Source organism: Ornithorhynchus anatinus, chromosome X5 (genome assembly GCF_004115215.2).
Source record: "Ornithorhynchus anatinus isolate Pmale09 chromosome X5, mOrnAna1.pri.v4, whole genome shotgun sequence".
Lineage (NCBI taxonomy): Eukaryota > Metazoa > Chordata > Mammalia > Monotremata > Ornithorhynchidae > Ornithorhynchus > Ornithorhynchus anatinus.
Genome location: NC_041753.1, coordinates 30145618 through 30163062, shown reverse-complemented (window position 1 = coordinate 30163062; position 17445 = coordinate 30145618). Strand labels below are relative to the sequence as shown.

The 17445-nt window shown below is 43.4% G+C and overlaps 1 protein-coding gene across 3 annotated transcripts in view; it reads right to left on the bottom strand.

Moving 5' to 3' along the window:
• Positions 1-17445, bottom strand: part of SRFBP1 (serum response factor binding protein 1) — an 88604-nt gene that overhangs the window by 60029 nt on the left and 11130 nt on the right. For 2 of the 3 annotated variants that reach the window (XM_029056134.1, XM_029056133.1), the window contains one exon: positions 3988-4076. The exons of the other annotated variant lie outside the window; for it this stretch is intronic. In XM_029056134.1, coding sequence (XP_028911967.1) covers positions 3988-4067 — 80 coding nt within the window. In that variant the 5' untranslated portion in view covers positions 4068-4076. The remainder of the gene's footprint in view (positions 1-3987; positions 4077-17445) is intronic. 3 annotated transcript variants of the gene reach the window in all.

The following is a 17445-nucleotide window of genomic DNA, read 5'->3' as shown; positions in this document are numbered from 1 at the left end:
CCTTTCACCCAGACATGTAAATTTATGGGCTGACTTTAAATCTGAACCAACCCGAGGTGATGGATAGGCTGGCACCACAGAAAACATACCCACAAATAAAAACTTGTATTGGCAACACAAAGCTTAAACGCGGCCATAGAATTCTGTTACCTAGGCGGTTCACACACCAATGACTTAACCATCGGCAAAGGAAACTGAAAACCGAAACAAGAAAGCCAACACACCCTGTGGGATACTGTCAAACAGATTATGATGGCAGAGTGATACAAACTAGGCTCCAAGTAAAGGCCTACAGTAGGAAGCAGCATGGTCTAGTGGATAGAGCACAGGCCCGGGAGTCAGAAGGACCTGGGTTCTAATTCCGGCATTGCCACTTGTCTGCTGTGTGACCTTGGGAGAGTCACTTAATTTCTCTGTGCCTTAGTTCCCTCATCTGTAAAATGGGGATTAAGACTGTGAGCCCCATGTGGAACAGGCACGGTGTCCAACCTGATTAGCTTACATCTACCCCTTCTCTTAGAACAGTGCTTGACACATGGTAAGTGCTTAACAAAATACCATGATTATCATTATTAATGTTACAGTGCTCTCCGACCGTCTCTACGGCTGTGAGCTAGCCCCCATACAAATGCTGCATTTGGTTCCTTGAGGAGTTGGAAAGTGTCTACCAACTCTGTTGTACTGTCTCTCCCAAGTGCTTAGTACAGTGCTTAACATATAGTAAGCCCTCAATAAATACCATTGATTGATTTCATCAGGGTCACCTACGGGTTATCCTCAACAACAAATGGCAAAACAGGATCACAAACAATGACGTTCTGGAACAAAGTCGCCTAGCCCTGAAGCTAGGCTCACCCCAATACAGCTACACTGTGTGAGACGTGCAAGGAGAATGGGTGATGACAGGATACTCAACGAGCCACTGTATGGTGAGCTGAAATTGGGATACCAAAGCAAAGTGGACTGAGGAAATGCTTCAAAGACACAGTAAGACACAGCCTCAAATAATGCAACATCCCAGTTGAAAACTGGCAGTCAATTGCCCTGGATAGACCAATGCGACATATTATAATAAGGAAAGGAGCAGCTCTTTTTGAGCAGGAATTCTATAAAGACTGAAAGGCATGGATGCCAAAGTGAAAACAGTTCCAATGGCTGTAAACATCAAATATAACACAACAAAGGACACCTTTCTGTAGGCAACAACGGGGCTGGGGCTATGGGTCCTACCTTGGCCTTCAGTCACACACACACACATAATATCTCATATATGAATTTTCTCCACCAGTGTATTTCTTCAAGTACACAGGACAGCTATGGACAGAGAACTTCATTATGACCTCAAATTGGGACATAAAAAGGGAGAATTTACTGAAAAAATATTAAGCACGGTGTCCTAGGTGGGGTGCTCTCAGGGAGTGTGGGGGTTGGGGGGGAAAGGAGGAGTGGGAGAGGAAAACATCTCAGAAACATATGGGGGTGGAAGAGGAGGAGAGGAAATGCAGTTAAATCCAAGCTTAGAAAAGCAATGCTCTGATTGGGAAAAAGGAGGGATAGTTTTAACTCAAGTTTAAACTTAAAATATACAAAAATACTTTTTGCATAGAGCTACTAGCCACACAAGCTAAGACAAATATTTCATCCCACCCTGTATTTGGTGTCCAAAAGATGCCTTTAAAGACACTAATTTGCTACTCCCTTTGTTCATCCCTCCTCTTGGCCCTACAGCACTTATGCAGATATCTATAATTTATTTATTCATATTAATATGCCCATCTCCCCCTCTAGACTGTAAGCTTATGGGCAGGGAATGTGTCTGTTCTATTGTTCTGTTGTACTCTCCCAAGTGCTTAGTACTGTGCTCTGCACACAGTAAGGGCTCAATAAATGATTGACTAAGAGCTACAATATGATTGTGATCCTTGTGGCGAGGATAACACTGCCCACTCCCCACCTCCCTTCCCCCAAGGACTCCCATCAACCCCTCCTTGGTCCAGACAGGAAAGGAAGCAGAGTACGGTACATGAGAAGATACTGAATTTATGTCATGGCAGAAATTGAACCTTGTTTTATTTTCTATCTCCTTCCTGACAGTGTCCAACTTCTCGTTGTATCTTCCCAGGCTGATGCTGCACTTTAAACAAAAGGTTGGAAGAAGTAGTCATTAATGTTCCCACGGTCCTTTTCCTGTGCCATGACTGAGAGCTCAGAGGCCATCATCATACAGTTTAGATGATTTTACCCTATATTTTGTGACCTCATATGCTCACCTTGAAGCTCTTCTGTCACTTTTTTGCTCAATCGCCCTGTGGTTTATCCACGCCGGCACGATATTTTACAATCTGGAAAATCTTAGTGTTCCCTCCTAGAGTGCAGGGAACATATGCTTGCTTCTGAAATCCTTTCCCACATGCTTAATACAGTGCTTTGCACTAAGTACATGCTTAATATAATGGGCTGATTGATGTTGATAAATAATAGGGGTCTAGTAGAGTGCAAGCTGCTTTATCTAACCTTCCATCTCCAAAAGGTAAACTTGGATGCCCTCCCACCAGCAGGACATGTGTCTTAGTTATTTTTGCAGGAGGGGTTTGCACTGGACCAGCTATGCTTAGTTCCCTGGACCCTCTGTGGCCAGTGGCACATTTTGGGTGACAGCTGGCAGAGAGAAAGGGTGCAGTTGGCCGTCACCTAACGAAATCTACCTGCGATCTCAACAGCTACAGATCTGGTAAGCCCCTATAGAGCACAATACTCTCGCTTTGTAAGGATTGGGGGAGTTTTCTCCACCTTCCTGTGAAAACCAGGGAAAAAGTAAAATAACAAGAAACAAAGAAACAAACAGCCAAATCAAAAAAACCCAAAAAACAAAACAGTACCAACAACAAAAAAATACATCATTGTCCTCCATCCAAATAGGCTGTAAGATCCCTCTAAACTGTAAACCTCCTGGTGAGCAGGAAATTTGTCTACAAACTCTGTTGTATGCATTCTCCCAAGTGTGTAGCACAGTGCCAGTAAGTGCTCAGTAAATACCACTGATTGATCAATAAACAGGCTGGAGCCCAAAACAAACAGGTGGTTCAGGGAAGGGCATACACATGCATGTAAAGGTGGTTGTTTCCATGGTCTACCCAGCGTTACCAGACAGTCACATCTACCAATGGGCAGATTTGGATTCCACCTATTGGTCTGAAACAACCCTCCATCAAACCTTACTTAAAAATCACCTCCTCCTAGAGGCGTTCCCAGACTGAGCTCCTCTTCCCCCTCTACTCCCTCTGCCATCCCCCCTTTACCTCTCCGCAGCTAAAGCCTCATTTTCCCCTTTTCCCTCTGCTCCTCCACCTCTCCCTTCCCATCCCCACAGCACTGTACTCGTCCGCTCAACTGTATATATTTTCGTTACCCTATTTATTTTGTTAATGAATTGTACATCGCCTTGATTCTATTTATTTGCCATTGTTTTTACGAGATGTTCTTCCCCTTGACGCTGTTTAGTGCCATTGTTCTTGTCTGTCCGTCTCCCCCGATTAGACTGTAAGCCCGTCAAACGGCAGGGACTGTCTCTATCTGTTGCCGACTTGTTCATCCCAAGCGCTTAGTACAGTGCTCTGCACATAGTAAGCGCTCAATAAATACTATTGAATGAATGAATGAACTTCCGCTTCAATGAAGAAAGACCCCTCCAAAACGTGGTGCGTCCCTTTCCTTGGGTCATTTTTCCATCAAGATGGTCAGGCACTCCCAGTGCTCTGATATTAACTTCGCACCCACCCAGTCCACGTGCTATCAGTGATGCCAATACTTGAATGGGCCATGAACTCTCATGCCGGTAGTCAGAGGGACTGTTGGCTCATTGTGGGCAGGGAACATGGCTGCTAAATCTGTTGTTTTGTACTCTCCCAAGTGCTTAGTACACGGCTTTGCACATAGTAAGCATGCAATAAATACCATATCACTGTGTGATTATTAGAAATGACTAACTTTTTTGACTTCAGTTTGGTGATGTGCCTGGTGAGTTTGCGGATAACCAAAACTCGGACCTTCTTCACTTCCTTCCTCATCTTCACAACCTTCATAAAAGAAAAAACAAAATTTAGAGAGGTACTTAGACCCACAAAGAAACACAGTTTAAATTTGAGATGAATAAAACACATAGAGCACATAGTACACTCCCTTAACCAAATCTTTGTTCATCTAAATTCACAGTCCTAGTAGGTCAAACTTCTTCCATAAACATCAGTCCAAAGAAGAAGAAATCAACAGTCTAAAAATGTGTCTGAGGTCGGAAGAGAAAACAAGCCATGAAAGAGCCAAGGCATTCCTTGCTAGCCAGGTTTTAATATTATTCTTTCATCTAGATTGGCTTAGAATTTAAGGAATATTTTTTATCGTGATTTATTTTACTCCCAAATTCAGGGAAACTGCACCTGCATTTTTCTGTTAATACAAGCCATATAATAAAGCTGCTTTTTCATAAACAACCTTATCAAATGTTGAGAACCAGTTCAAAATCTCCCAAAATAATATTGCATTCTGACAACAGTCCATTTTCCCTTCAGCTGCTGTTGCTTTGAAAAATACATCAGAAAAGGCAAAAGGCTTATGTGATCTTATATTTTCATTTTCTTCAGGATTTAAAGCATTAGAATTACAGTAGAGTACGCATGCCAGCTTTCTGGATGGACAAAAAATCCTGTTCCACCAGCTGTGACAAGCAGAGGCTAGAAACAGTCAGACCAGAACTGAGGCACAGTTCCCCCAGATCACAATAATAATGATGGTATTTGATAAGCACTTACTATGTGCCAGGCACTGTACTAAGCACTGGCGTGGATACAAGCAAATCAGGTTGGACACAGTCCCTTATCTTCCATAGGGTTCACAGTCTCAATCCCCATTTTCCAGATGAGATATCTGAGGCCCAGAGAAGTGAAAAGTCTTGCCCTAGTTCACACAGCAGACGAGTGGCAGAGTTGGGATTAGAACCCAGGTCCTTCTGACTCACAGGCCCGTGCTCTATCCACTGCACCAGGCTGCTTCACATCATCCACTGACTCCCCATCTTGGGAAAAACTGAAGCTAAGTTGGGAGTTGGAAAATGTTGGGCAGGCGCAAAGACTCAAATAAAACAATGTGGTTTATGAAAAGGACGGAATGCAAATAATGGCAGATCAGAGGCGGCACCTGATTCTGGACACTCTGGGTCATTTTGTGGTGATTATCACTGTCTCTTCCCAAGACTACTAATGACTGCCCAACCTGCCACACCCTCCCCATTTAGCCCTCACCACCTCCAGAGCAAACTCAATCACTCTCCTCTCAACCACTTTTATGGGGGGGGGGGTGTCTTTCTCCATCTCCCAGGAGTCATTCTCTCCTTAGCAGACAATTCCTCCACTCTCAGTCTTTCCTTCACAGTCTCATTCATGGAATACAACACGAATCTTTTAAAAGAAGGTGATGCTTTTAAGTCACCTCCTCCAGGAAGCATTTCCCAGTTAATCCCCCCAACTTCCCAGTCACACTACACCAGTTGCTACTTCAAAACTTGTATTTCTTTCTCTCTGTGTCTATTATTCATTTCCATCTTTTTTACTCTTAAGATTATGTCTACTGCCCTTCCCTATTCAGACTGCTCTTTGCAGAGAAGAAATCACGTTTTTTACTTCTGCTACAGTGATTGAGAAACAGAGGCAAAAACACCACCAGGTCTCCCATACAACAGTAGAACAGAGGACAACTGCTACGTGTGCACAACAGGGTCAGCACTGTGACCCCACACTGGCATTTACAATTACACACACCACAGACTCACAAGTACACTTCACTCTATAAAGGACGACTAAGTAACCTACAATTATTTCCGTTACAACATATTTTCATCACACAATTTGGGCACAACTTAATGGAAGGACTGTCCTTCCCTCCAACAAGAGCCTGTTTGGGCTAAAATATGACCCAGAAGTTGACACAAGGATATATGGTGGAGGAAGAACTGGTTGAGCATGTGCATGTGGTAGCCTTCAAGACGTGATACTGCGATGATTCCCAGCCCCTACCTGACTGTATGATACCGTTTGGTTTCTGCAGTTTTACAGTAATCAACATAGTGAAATAACAATGAGTGACAAGGGTATAAAGACATAACAAACTATGAAAAATAGCACTCAAGGTGGTACCATCCATGGGAGGGCCAACCCGTGGGGCTGATGGAGCTGATTTTCCAACTTGGCTCATCCCAGGTCTTGGACAAAACCCGAGAGTTTCCAATCAGGACTGAAAACACCCAAAATGGTGCTCTTTGATGTCTGTGATCTCCTAGTCCTCATCCCCGACTAAAACCCCTGCACCATTTCCCCCCCGCTCCCCCCCGCCCATGCTCAAGATGAAAAACTGGCCCCTATGGGTCCACTGACCCCTATTCCATTTGAATCAATGGTGACTAACTAATCAGTCACAACAATTGCATTTACTGAGTAGTTACTGTAGAAAGAGAAGCAGAATGGTCTACTGGAAACAGGCAGGGGGACCTGGGTTCTAATCCCATCTCCGCCACTTCTCTGCTGTGTGACCTTGGGCAAGTCTGGGCCTTTGTTTCCTTATCTGTAAAATGGGGGTGCAAAACCTGTTAATAATACTTGTGGTATTTGTGAGCGCTTACTAAAGCACTGGAGAAGATACAAGACAATCAGATTAACATGGTTCCTATTCCATGTGGGACTCATAGTCTAAGTAGGAGGGAGAACAGGCACTGCACCCACATTTTACAAATGAGGGAACTGTGGCATGGAGAAGTTAAATAATAACTGTGACACTTGTTAAGTGCTTACTGTGTGCCACACACTGTACTAAATAAACAAGCAAGTCAGGGCCCGTGGGTGTCACAGTCTCAATCCTCATTTTATAGATGAGGTAACTGAGGCACAGAGAAGTGAAGCGACTTGCCCAAGGTCACACAGCAGACAAGTGGCGGAGTCGGCATTAGAACCCAGGTCCTTTTGATTCCCAAGCCCATGCTCTAGGCCACGACTTGCAAGTGAGAGCTATTAATTACAAGAGCATATTATTTACAGCTCATAGAGAAAACAGCCTGACCACGTATGCACAAAATGCTTCCCACTGTATTATCAACCACTGCATAAAATGTACCACAGCCATGGATTTGATTCCATGATTTGATGTAGTGTGTTACACACCCAACGTGGGACAGGCATGGTGTCTGATCTGCTTATATTACATCTACCCTACAGCTTAGCACAGTGCATGGAACACAGTAAGTGCTTCAATACCACAATTACTATTTTCATAGACAACTAACCAGAGCATTTGACTGTTGTCTGTTTATTGTCGTACTGTACCAACTGCTTAGTACAGTGCTCTGCACACAGTAAGCACTCAAATATGACTGAATGAATGAATTTGACAAAATTTTTCTCGCTCCGAAACTGCCTCTGTGGAAAGACCCGTGGTGATCCACAGAAGATAGGACCAAATGAAGAGAAACAGTGTGCCAGATGTCTTCTATTGTACTGGTTACTTGCTAGTTAACTATGGACTCTGCCTGCCTAAGTGAATAATAGTGAAGTAAGGCAGGCTGGCTCAGAGGCAAAGGTAGGCCTCATTGAGGTGGAGCTAACTTCTACAGAGGAGAATTTCCTTTTCCTAAGCTTCTGAGCCAAGTGGAGGCTCAAACACTGGAAGGCATGAGACCATACTTCCAGGTATGATCTGGTGTGCGCTACCACTTTAAGAGAATCAGAATTCTTTTCTTTTCACCCAGCATAAATCACTAGCCAACCCCAGACTAGTAGGCTCTCACACATACCTTGGCAGTATCTTAGTCATCCTGACCTGCTTTTATAAAGCTATTAGACTCACAGTGAAAATTATACAAACTCCTGTAAATACTGAAAATGCCAGGTGGATTTTTTTTTTAATTCGTTAAGCACCTACTATGGGCCAGGCACTGTTCAAAGCGCTGGGTAGATACAAACTAATCAATCGGGACACAGTCCATTATCCCACATGGAGTTCATAGTCTAAATCCCCATTTTACAGATAGGTAACTGAGGTATAGAGAAGTAGCTTGCCGAAGGTCACCCAACAGTCAAGTGGCAGAGCCAGGAGTAGAAGCCAAATCCTTCTGACTCCCAGGCCCATGCTCTATCCACTAGGCCACGACTTGCAAGTGGGAGCTATTAATTACGAAAGCATATTATTTACAGCTCATAGGGAAAACAGCTTAACCACATCTGTGGGTGCAGAACGCTTCCCACGCTATTAACAAATCGAGTTTCATTAAATACCATCACGGGCAGGGAAGATTTCTACCAACTCTGTTGTACTGTAATAATAATAATAATGTTGGCATTTGTTAAGCGCTTACTATGTGCCAAGCACTGTTCTAAGCGCTGGGGTAGACACAGGGGAATCAGGTTGTCCCACGTGGGGCTCATAGTCTTCATCCCCATTTTACAGATGAGGTAACTGAGGCACCGAGAAGTGAAATGACTTGCCCAAAGTCACACAGCTGACAAGTGGCCGAGCCTGTACTCTCCCAAGCGCTTAGTTCAGTGCTCTGCATACAGGAAGCACTCAATAAATACCACTGATTGAAATAGAAAAAAAAGGGGAGGGGGTGGGGGGCTCCTCAACTGGATGCGTCTGGAGGTAATTTAAAACAATTCCCTCAATTAACATTCTGATTTGGGAGGACAAGGCCGATGAAATTCTTAAGACTCATATCTATCCTCCTCCACCAACATCTCTAGCCAAGTGGTTCTTTCGCATCGGGTTAGACCTTGGACACAAACAACTACATATGGTAGGCACATGGAGATTGTTGTAGAGGGGATACAAGACAGTGAGGGAGATTCTTAAAGATAATGAAACTGTTAGTCGACTCAGTAGAAGTGGGAATAAAAATCACAGCCACTATCAACAGCCAAACACCGTCCTGTTGGAATAATCTAGAAGTTCAAATGAAGAGGTGGTGACCATTTTCCATGCCATTAGACTGAAGTTTTCTGCACCAACAAGTCTAATTCTGTTAGGAATGACTAGGAACCTAAGATTTTGAAGAGCCATCACCAAGTAAATAAAATAAAAAATTAGGTGCTTTACCGTTCCATCGAGAAATGACATTTTAAAAGCAGTCCATTAAGCTAAGATGAACTATTATACTTTCAAAAATATATATATCCAGGAAAGTCTTTGGGCTTTGATGACCTAGCTTTATTGAGATTTAAGAGTTTGCATTTCAGGAAGATCTAAATGCATTATCATTCTTTCCTATATCTCTGATCCTTTCATAATTTTAAATGCTGATCGTGCCACACTATCATCCAAGTATCCAAACCATTCAGAGCACCTCTGCAAAGTTAGGTCTAAAGACTAGGGGAGCAGAAAACTGCAGTTTGTGTCCAAACCACCCGCATACAGATATAAAGGAAGGAACTTTCAAAGATCACCTAGTCACCAGCTTTCTCTTGACTCAATTTAGACAGATGAAGATCTAAGGAAAATGCCACAAGACCACTGGGTTGCTCTAACGAGCCATCCAGCTCAGGATTTTCCTCTCCAAGAGTGGCATGAGCTGCTTTAGGATGTACTTTCAGGGTCCCCGCTGTTGGGGTGATGAGGCTGGAGGATCCTGGATCCCAGCTGTTGTCTCCCCCGACAGCTCTCTGGGCTGGACTCCAGACTCTCCCACATCCGGTCCCTGGACCAGTCTTTCACCAGCTGAAAAGACCCCTAAATTGAGTCTGTTAGTTCTGCAGAGCCTGCCTGGACTCCCCCTCCCCCAAACCCTAGTCCATCATCCTGCCCCACTCTCATCAATAAGCCGAGAGCTGAACTCAGTTTTCCACCCAGTTCTGTCTCTCCCCTCCCTGGGAAACATCTTGCTCCTACTTCTTCTTTCCCCTTAGGGTTCTCCCTCATGTTTCTGATTCGATGATGTCTCATCTCTACCACGTTCCTGCCCCTTACCGGCCGACTCCGAAGCAGCATCCTTTGGGCTTGGGGCCCTCCCGGGCACCTCAGCCCTCCCCATCCCCTCCCCCCCGGCCCCAACCATGAGTCCCCCCTCTCAGACTGCAAGCTCGTTGTGTGCAGGAAACTTCCCTACCAACTCTGTTGTACTGTACTCTCCCAAATGCTCAGTACAGTGGTCTGCATGCAGTAAGTGCTCAATAAATACCATTGAGGATGACTACAAAATCCTTGAGGGCAGGGATCATGTCTACCAACTCTAGTGCACTGAATTCTCTCAAGCGTTTAGTATACTGCTCTGCACAGTATGCTCTCAATACCAATAATGATGATGAATTCTGTTGCACTGTACTCTCCCAAGCTTTTAGTACAGTTCTCCCCACACAGTAAGCACTCAAATACCACTGAGTGATTGATAGTAATAATACCAGTACATATCGAGCCCCACTTGGTGTAGTGCACTATAGTAGGCATTTGGGAAGTTCAAAATAACTCAGCCTCCAAGAGCAATTTAATTCTGAGCTTAATTTCTCCTTTAAGCATTAATCTCATGCACATATCCTCTTTTTCTTCTTCCTCCTATCTGTAATTTATTTTACAGTCTGTTTCTCCGCTCCCTCCGCCCCAAATCAAACAGTGTGGCTCCTTGAGGGCAGGGACCTTCCTCTCCCAAGCGTTTAGTATTAGTAGTCCTCTAGATTGTAAGCTCGATGTGGGCAGGGAATACGTCTGTTATATTGTACTCTCCCAAGCACTTATTATCACTGTGAGGCAGGAATGGGTAGATATGAATGTGAAAGCTCTTTGGGGTGAGTACTACATAATTATCGAAGGAAATGCTAAAATTTAAGGAAGGTTTCTGAGGACAGAGACCAGGTTTTTTTTTTTATTTTGGTTGTATGTATGCTCCCACGTGTCCAGTACTGTGCCCCGCACATAGTCGCTGCTCAGGAAATGCTGGTAATAAGTTTTCCAAATGACTATCCTTAGACTTTCAGATTTCTAGCACCCATATAGAAGCATGCTTCCTATATGTGGACTGCGTGGACCTCGATCCTGAAAGAGACCCCATGACTTTTCAGATTCTAAGAGAAATGTTACTAGATGCCAACGCTTTAATCTTAAATTTTAAGACAATACAGAGCATACTTTTTAGAATATGTCAAGTCTAGATAATGATTTGGAAGAAACTAGGTATTAGATCATTTCCAAAAGGTAAACAAATGAAATGATATTGTAATTCAAACGAAAGGCCACACCTCTTTAAAGTCAGGGTAGTAAGTAACCCCGAGACCATCCACCAGAGACATTCCACCTTTGCTGCTCAGAGACACCAGAAAAGGAGATATGAAGTGGCACATTCATAAAACACGTTGTTTCTATGCTGAGAAAATTCCACCTTCGAGAAAGCAAAAACAGCTGCTGTGGATCTAGCATAGCTCAGCAGGGTGGAACTTTCTAAATGTAATGGTGGTTGCAAACAAAGTGTGCAGATCAGGGAGCCTGCAGTTCACAAAGTATCCCTGTTGCGAGCAGGAGGAACTAAGATCAGGAATCAACTCCAGTTCCTCTTCCTTCTTCCTTTCTTCATCCACACCTCGTGGTGCCTTCTGGGATGTGCACCCAGATCTTTGACACTGGGACCCCTGAGGAGTCCTCTGGCCCGAATCCCAGCCTCTCCCCACATCTTGTGCCACTCTGGGAAGGGAGCAGAGGAGAGAACTAGGGGTCTGGGTGACACTCTGGGTGGGAAGGGGTGGGGTTATATCGCATTGGGCTGAGAGCAAGGCTTCCTCGGATCACCTAGGACAATTTTGGGATTGGAGAATTTTAGACCAAGTTTTTTTTTTCCCCTATGAGGAGCTTGGCGTTACTGAAAGATGCACCAATGTTCACCAAAAACTCTCCAGGTAGCTACTCAATCAATCAATTGTATCTAGTGAGTGCCTATTATGTGCAGGACACTGTACTAAGTGCTTGGGAAAGAATTTGCAGACACATTCCCTGCCCGTAAGGAGTTTACAGTCTAGAGAGACTTGTAAAATATTCAATGGGAATTACCTTCAGAACATCATTCCTTGTTGATAAACAGAAAATAATACCTGGTTTTCTCTAATTTCTACTGTGATAGAGTGGATATTGTGTGTCTCACCTCCTTGTTTATGGTATTTAAGTGCTTACTATGCGCTTAATGTACTAAGCATTGGGATAGATACAAGCTAATCAGGTTGTACACAGTCCATGTCCCACATGGGGATCCTGGTCTCCATCCCCATTTTGAAAATGAGGTATCAGAGGAAAAGTTAAGTGACTTTTGCCCAAGGTCACAAAGCAGACAAGTGGCAGATCAGGATGAGAATCCCGGTCCCCCTGACTCCCAGGCCTGAGGTCTATCCATTAGGTCATACTATCTCTCACCTTATATTTGTTTTTCAAAAAGACCAAAAAAAACCAACAAACAAACCCCAAAAAACCCCAAAACCCACCAACACACTATCTACAACAAATGTCTGAAAAAGTTATAAATGGGCTTCCAGAAAACACCAGTTCCAAATGGTTGTTTTTAAGAGGTTGCATCATCTTCAAATTTGAAGTGCTAATAGTGCCAAGTTAATGGCTAGAGTGGGGGGAAAAAAATGGTCTCAAAGAGCACATACTGTGTTAAATCCAAGCAAATATGCTGTGCATTCTGCATATGGCCTAGGTAGCCAGTGGAATCCAGGTGGCCGGGAGCGGCCTAGAAGCTATTCTTTTAGTCAGTGTAACAATATACTGAGCTTCAAAAGATGCACCTCAAAGTTAATTAGAACATTTGAGCAGCATCCTATTAAAATACACCTGTTCAGAAAGAGTGAAAATCCAAACTTCCTCTTTGGAGGAGGGGTGGGGAGCTCCATTACCTTTTTGGCATCAAAGATTACTCATTTATTATGAACCTACTTTCAATTGAGATTTCAATAAATTCTATTTTCTGTTATGCCTTAGTATGCTCAATCCCAAACCCTCAAAGAGTTTATTCAGTGAGACACAACCTTATTTTAGCATTGAGTCTGATCCAACAAAATTATTGAGGCAGCCTCATATCAAATATTAGACTGGCCTGAGATAGGAATGTTTTAAGGAAGTCCAATGCCACATGGTAAATCAGTTCCTCATACCTGTATGTACTGGGAGTGTACTTCAACCCAGAAACCTGGATGCTAGCCAGAGAACTGAGTTTGGACACCAAGTAATTGAATGATTTATTTCCAGGCGTCTATGGCATCCTGCAGGTATTTGGAGTTTATGAAACTCTACCCTGAAGTGAGATAATAGCATTAAACCATCAGTACAAACATAGCCAAATTAGCACACAAGGGGAAATCGCACCTAGAGAAACTCCCATTTTTTTTTTTATCTGATCCAGATTCAAGATGGATTCTCTGAGATCCACCTAAGATGCCTACCTCCTTAATACCCCTTTCCCAGTCCCATAACAAATGGCAGCAGTTCCAGATTGTAGGTTTCTTGAGGACAGGGATCATGTCTAACAATTCGACTGTAATTCTATTATATTGTAATTTTATTTGTAATTCTGCCAATTAGCACTCAATAAGTGCTACATGGTAAGATCCTTGTGGGCAAGGAACCCGTCTGCTAACTCTTGTACTGTATTATCCCAAGTGCTTAGTATAGTACTCTGTACATAGAAAGCCCTCAGTAAATCCCACTGATTGATAGTGAGCCTGAAGGATGCATGCAGCACATTCAGTTCAGCTTTGGTGGAAAGGACAGAGTTTGAAAGTCTTTCACCTTATGCACACATTTTTAGTCACCAACCACACTATCTTCACACACTTGTCTGCTGTGTGATCTTGGGCAAGCCACTTAACTTCTCTGTGCCTCAGTTACCTCATCTGGACTATGGGGATTAGGACTATGAGCCCTACGTGGGACAACCTGATTACCTTGTATCTACTCCCAATGCTTAGAATAGTGCTCGGCACTTAGTAAGCGCTTAACAGATACCATAATTATTTTCCATTGCCAGTATCTGGCCCAGGCATTAGGGATTCCCACTTGCCCTACAACTCCAAAGTTCAACCTTCCCCCAGTTGGGTCTCTGATACCATCTTAGATCCCCAGCTGCCCCTGCCTTTGAGGGGGTGGCAGGACCGTGTGAGCAGTACACGATCCACGAACTGCAGCAAAAGAAAGGGAGCAGATGGTGACAGAAAAGGCATGGGGCTTCAGACCTGCAGGTGAAGCTGCAGCTTCCAAGCTGTTTCCCTGGAGCCAACAGGTTTCCTGCCCTTTTGGTCTCCTGAACTGCAGGAAGTTTGCAAAGTTAAAGACTAGAACCATAGGTCATGCAACAAACCACTGTCCTCCGGGAAAAAACAGCATAGATAGAAGACCAATAGATGGAGTAACTTTTTAACAATGGGGTCTGGCAGCTCATGAAGAAAACAGGCTGCACTGCAAACTGCATAAGGCCTTCAAGAAGAAGAAGTTGAAGTGTACAGGTAACTTGGGAGAGTCAAAACTAGCCCAAGATGCGGGAATCTTTTCTACACTGGTGAAATCTGTGCAAAATAAATGTACGGAACGGACCACCTCCGCATCAAAAAGATACCCCTTGCCATTAGCTTTAAAGCACTCAATCATCTTACCTCTCTGCTCTCCTATTACAACCCAGCCGGCACACTTCGTTCCTCTAATGTCAACCTACTCAAGGTACCTTGATCTTGTCTCTCACCTCTGACCTCTCACCCGCATCCTATCTCTGACCTGGAATGCCAACCCCCTCCCCTTCAATATCAATCAGATGATCACTCTACTCACCTTCAAAACCTTATAAACACACCTCCTCTAAGACACCTTTCCCAACTAAGCCCTCATTTCCTCTTGGGATTTGCACCCTCTTCACGTCTCCTTCAGCCCCACAGCACTCATATACATACTTGCAATTTATCTTAATGTCTCCTGACATTAAGAGTCAGTTACTCTAGACTGTAAGCTCATTTTGGGCAGGGAACGTGTCTACCACCTCTGTTGTACTGTACTCTCCCAAGTGCCTAGTACAGTTCTCTGCACACAGTAAGCGCTCAATAAATAGATCAATGGATTCAATGGGCTTGAAGTCAACCGAGGGCAACCAGGTCCAGCATACCTAACCCTAAAGAGTTTTCTGGCTTCTTTTTATTCCTGTTAGGGCTGAAAGGGTGATGGGAAATTTTAATACTATTTATTAAGTGCCAACTGCTTGCAAAGTGCTGGGAAAAACACACACAGATGTACACTCATCCTCTAGACTAATCTTGTTGTGGGCAGGGAACTTATCTGCCAGTTCTGTTGTGTTGTGCTCTAAGTGCTTGGTACACAGTAAGTGCTCAATAAATATGATTGATCGATATAAATAGACACGGGCTCCTGAAGCTTGATGGTGGTAGGTTTTAAACAAAAGAAAAACACCCCTTCACCAGTGGATGGGTGGGGCACGTGGAATTCATTATCCCAGTAAGTTGTGTAAGCCAAAAATCTCAGCAGGCTCAAGAGGCGGTTTGGGCAAGTTTACAGACAAGTGGCCCATGAAGGTTACTTGAGAAAAGGTTAAGACGGTGAAGCGATCCACTGCTCTCCATGAGAGTGCATGTCTAGGAGGGCAACTATCATGTGGCCACTGGGCTGGCTGGCTGGCTCATGGGTCTGACCCCAATAACGGCACTGCCCGTGGTCTTATGACCCAGCCCAATATGATTAATCACTTTCAGTGGTGCTCTACAATTCATCTGGCCCTGGCAAGAGTAATCCTCAAAGAAAATATGGCTTGGGGCTTACATGTTTGCCAAAACCTGGATTTGGCTCTCCTATTTGAAGGCTTTAACTAGCTTACAATGGTCCAGCAAATGCCTTCGCGTATAACCCTCCCTGTCCTAGGAGATAGGGATTTGATGACAGGGCCTGAAGAGATGACTAGCACAATATCAACAACTTAAGCACAATAAAGTTGATGACACACATTTAACTGTTTTTAGAATCTGGGGAGAAAGAAAAGCTATGTTAACCACTGATCATCGTTTGCCTTTCATGCTGCACAACTGATGATGTGGCAACTCGAGAAGCTTTAAAAGCAGCTGGAAGGGTTCCTAGAAAATACAGCTTCTCAGAATTCTATCTTGCAGGGTATGGTTTGGAAGTTTCAAATGACTGAGGAAAAAGTCTTTTCCTTAGACATTTACATGGTCTGTTAAAAAATGTCAATACTTTGATATTCACACAAAAATCAAGCTCCATACATCACCTTTTTTTTTTCCTGAAACGTTAGTGTGAGGATTGTTTTATGAGAACACAGAAATAAAACATCAAAGTTCTACCCATAGTTTCATTAAGGCGACAGTGATGGCTGCCAAATATTGCAGAGGTCAAGGGGTAAATGCTTTTCTACATAACATTCCACACATTTAAAACACGTCTTGACAGTTAAAAAAAAAAAAAAGAAAGAAAACGCTTTGCCAGTACTTATTGTTGAGAAAAGTTGGCAAAAGCCTTAAAAAATAAACATATTTGCTAAAAAAAAAAAAAAAATTTAGCCTGCCAGCAAATTCAGCTTTTTAAATAACTTTCCCCACCTGCCTCACCAACTTGATTCCAGCTTCCCTCTTCCAGCAGAGGGAAGTTCATTCTGAAATTACGTGTGATCACCTCTTTCTACTCTTGTCAGCCGAATGAAATTCTTTAGCATGTCGATGGAAAAAGATTATTAGAAAACACAAAGAAAACGAATTACACAAATGCTACATCATTCCTTGACTGTAAATTGAAGATAGCTGCAGTCGAATGTTATGGGAATACACTTTCCGAGAGACTGAAAATACTTATGAGATGCCAGAAAGACACCTTGATTAAAAGGTTTACTGCCCTGGCTGGGCTGGTAGAAATGGTGGAGTCCTGGAAAGAGGAGAAAACATGAGGGGGAAATTCCAGTTCTGTTTGTGAGAAAAGAAAAAGGTTAATTTTGGGACAGGGGCCATATCTAATTTCCAACTGAGCATTCTCTCCCAATGCTTAGCACACAGCTAGCAATTTAGCAGTAGGAGTAATAACTATTTTAATAGTGTTCGCTAAGTTCAAAACATTGTGCTAAGCACTGGGGTAAGTATAAAATAATCCGATCAGACACAGCTTGATCCCACCTGAGGCTCCCAACCTAAGAATTGATATTGAAGTCAAAATTCAGCTCACTAATTTCTGCACACCTTCTTAGTCACATCTCAGGGTTACAACAGCAACCTGTAACAAGAAAGTGTTTGCCAGTTGGATGACTTTGGATTTTAGATTGCCACTCTTGATTAGGCCCTCAGTTTGACCACAACCCATGTCTTTGTGGCATATTTGGGCTAGAACACTGCTAGGGAATTAGGGAATGATGACTCGACAACACAAGCCTGTTTGGTATGGTGTCAG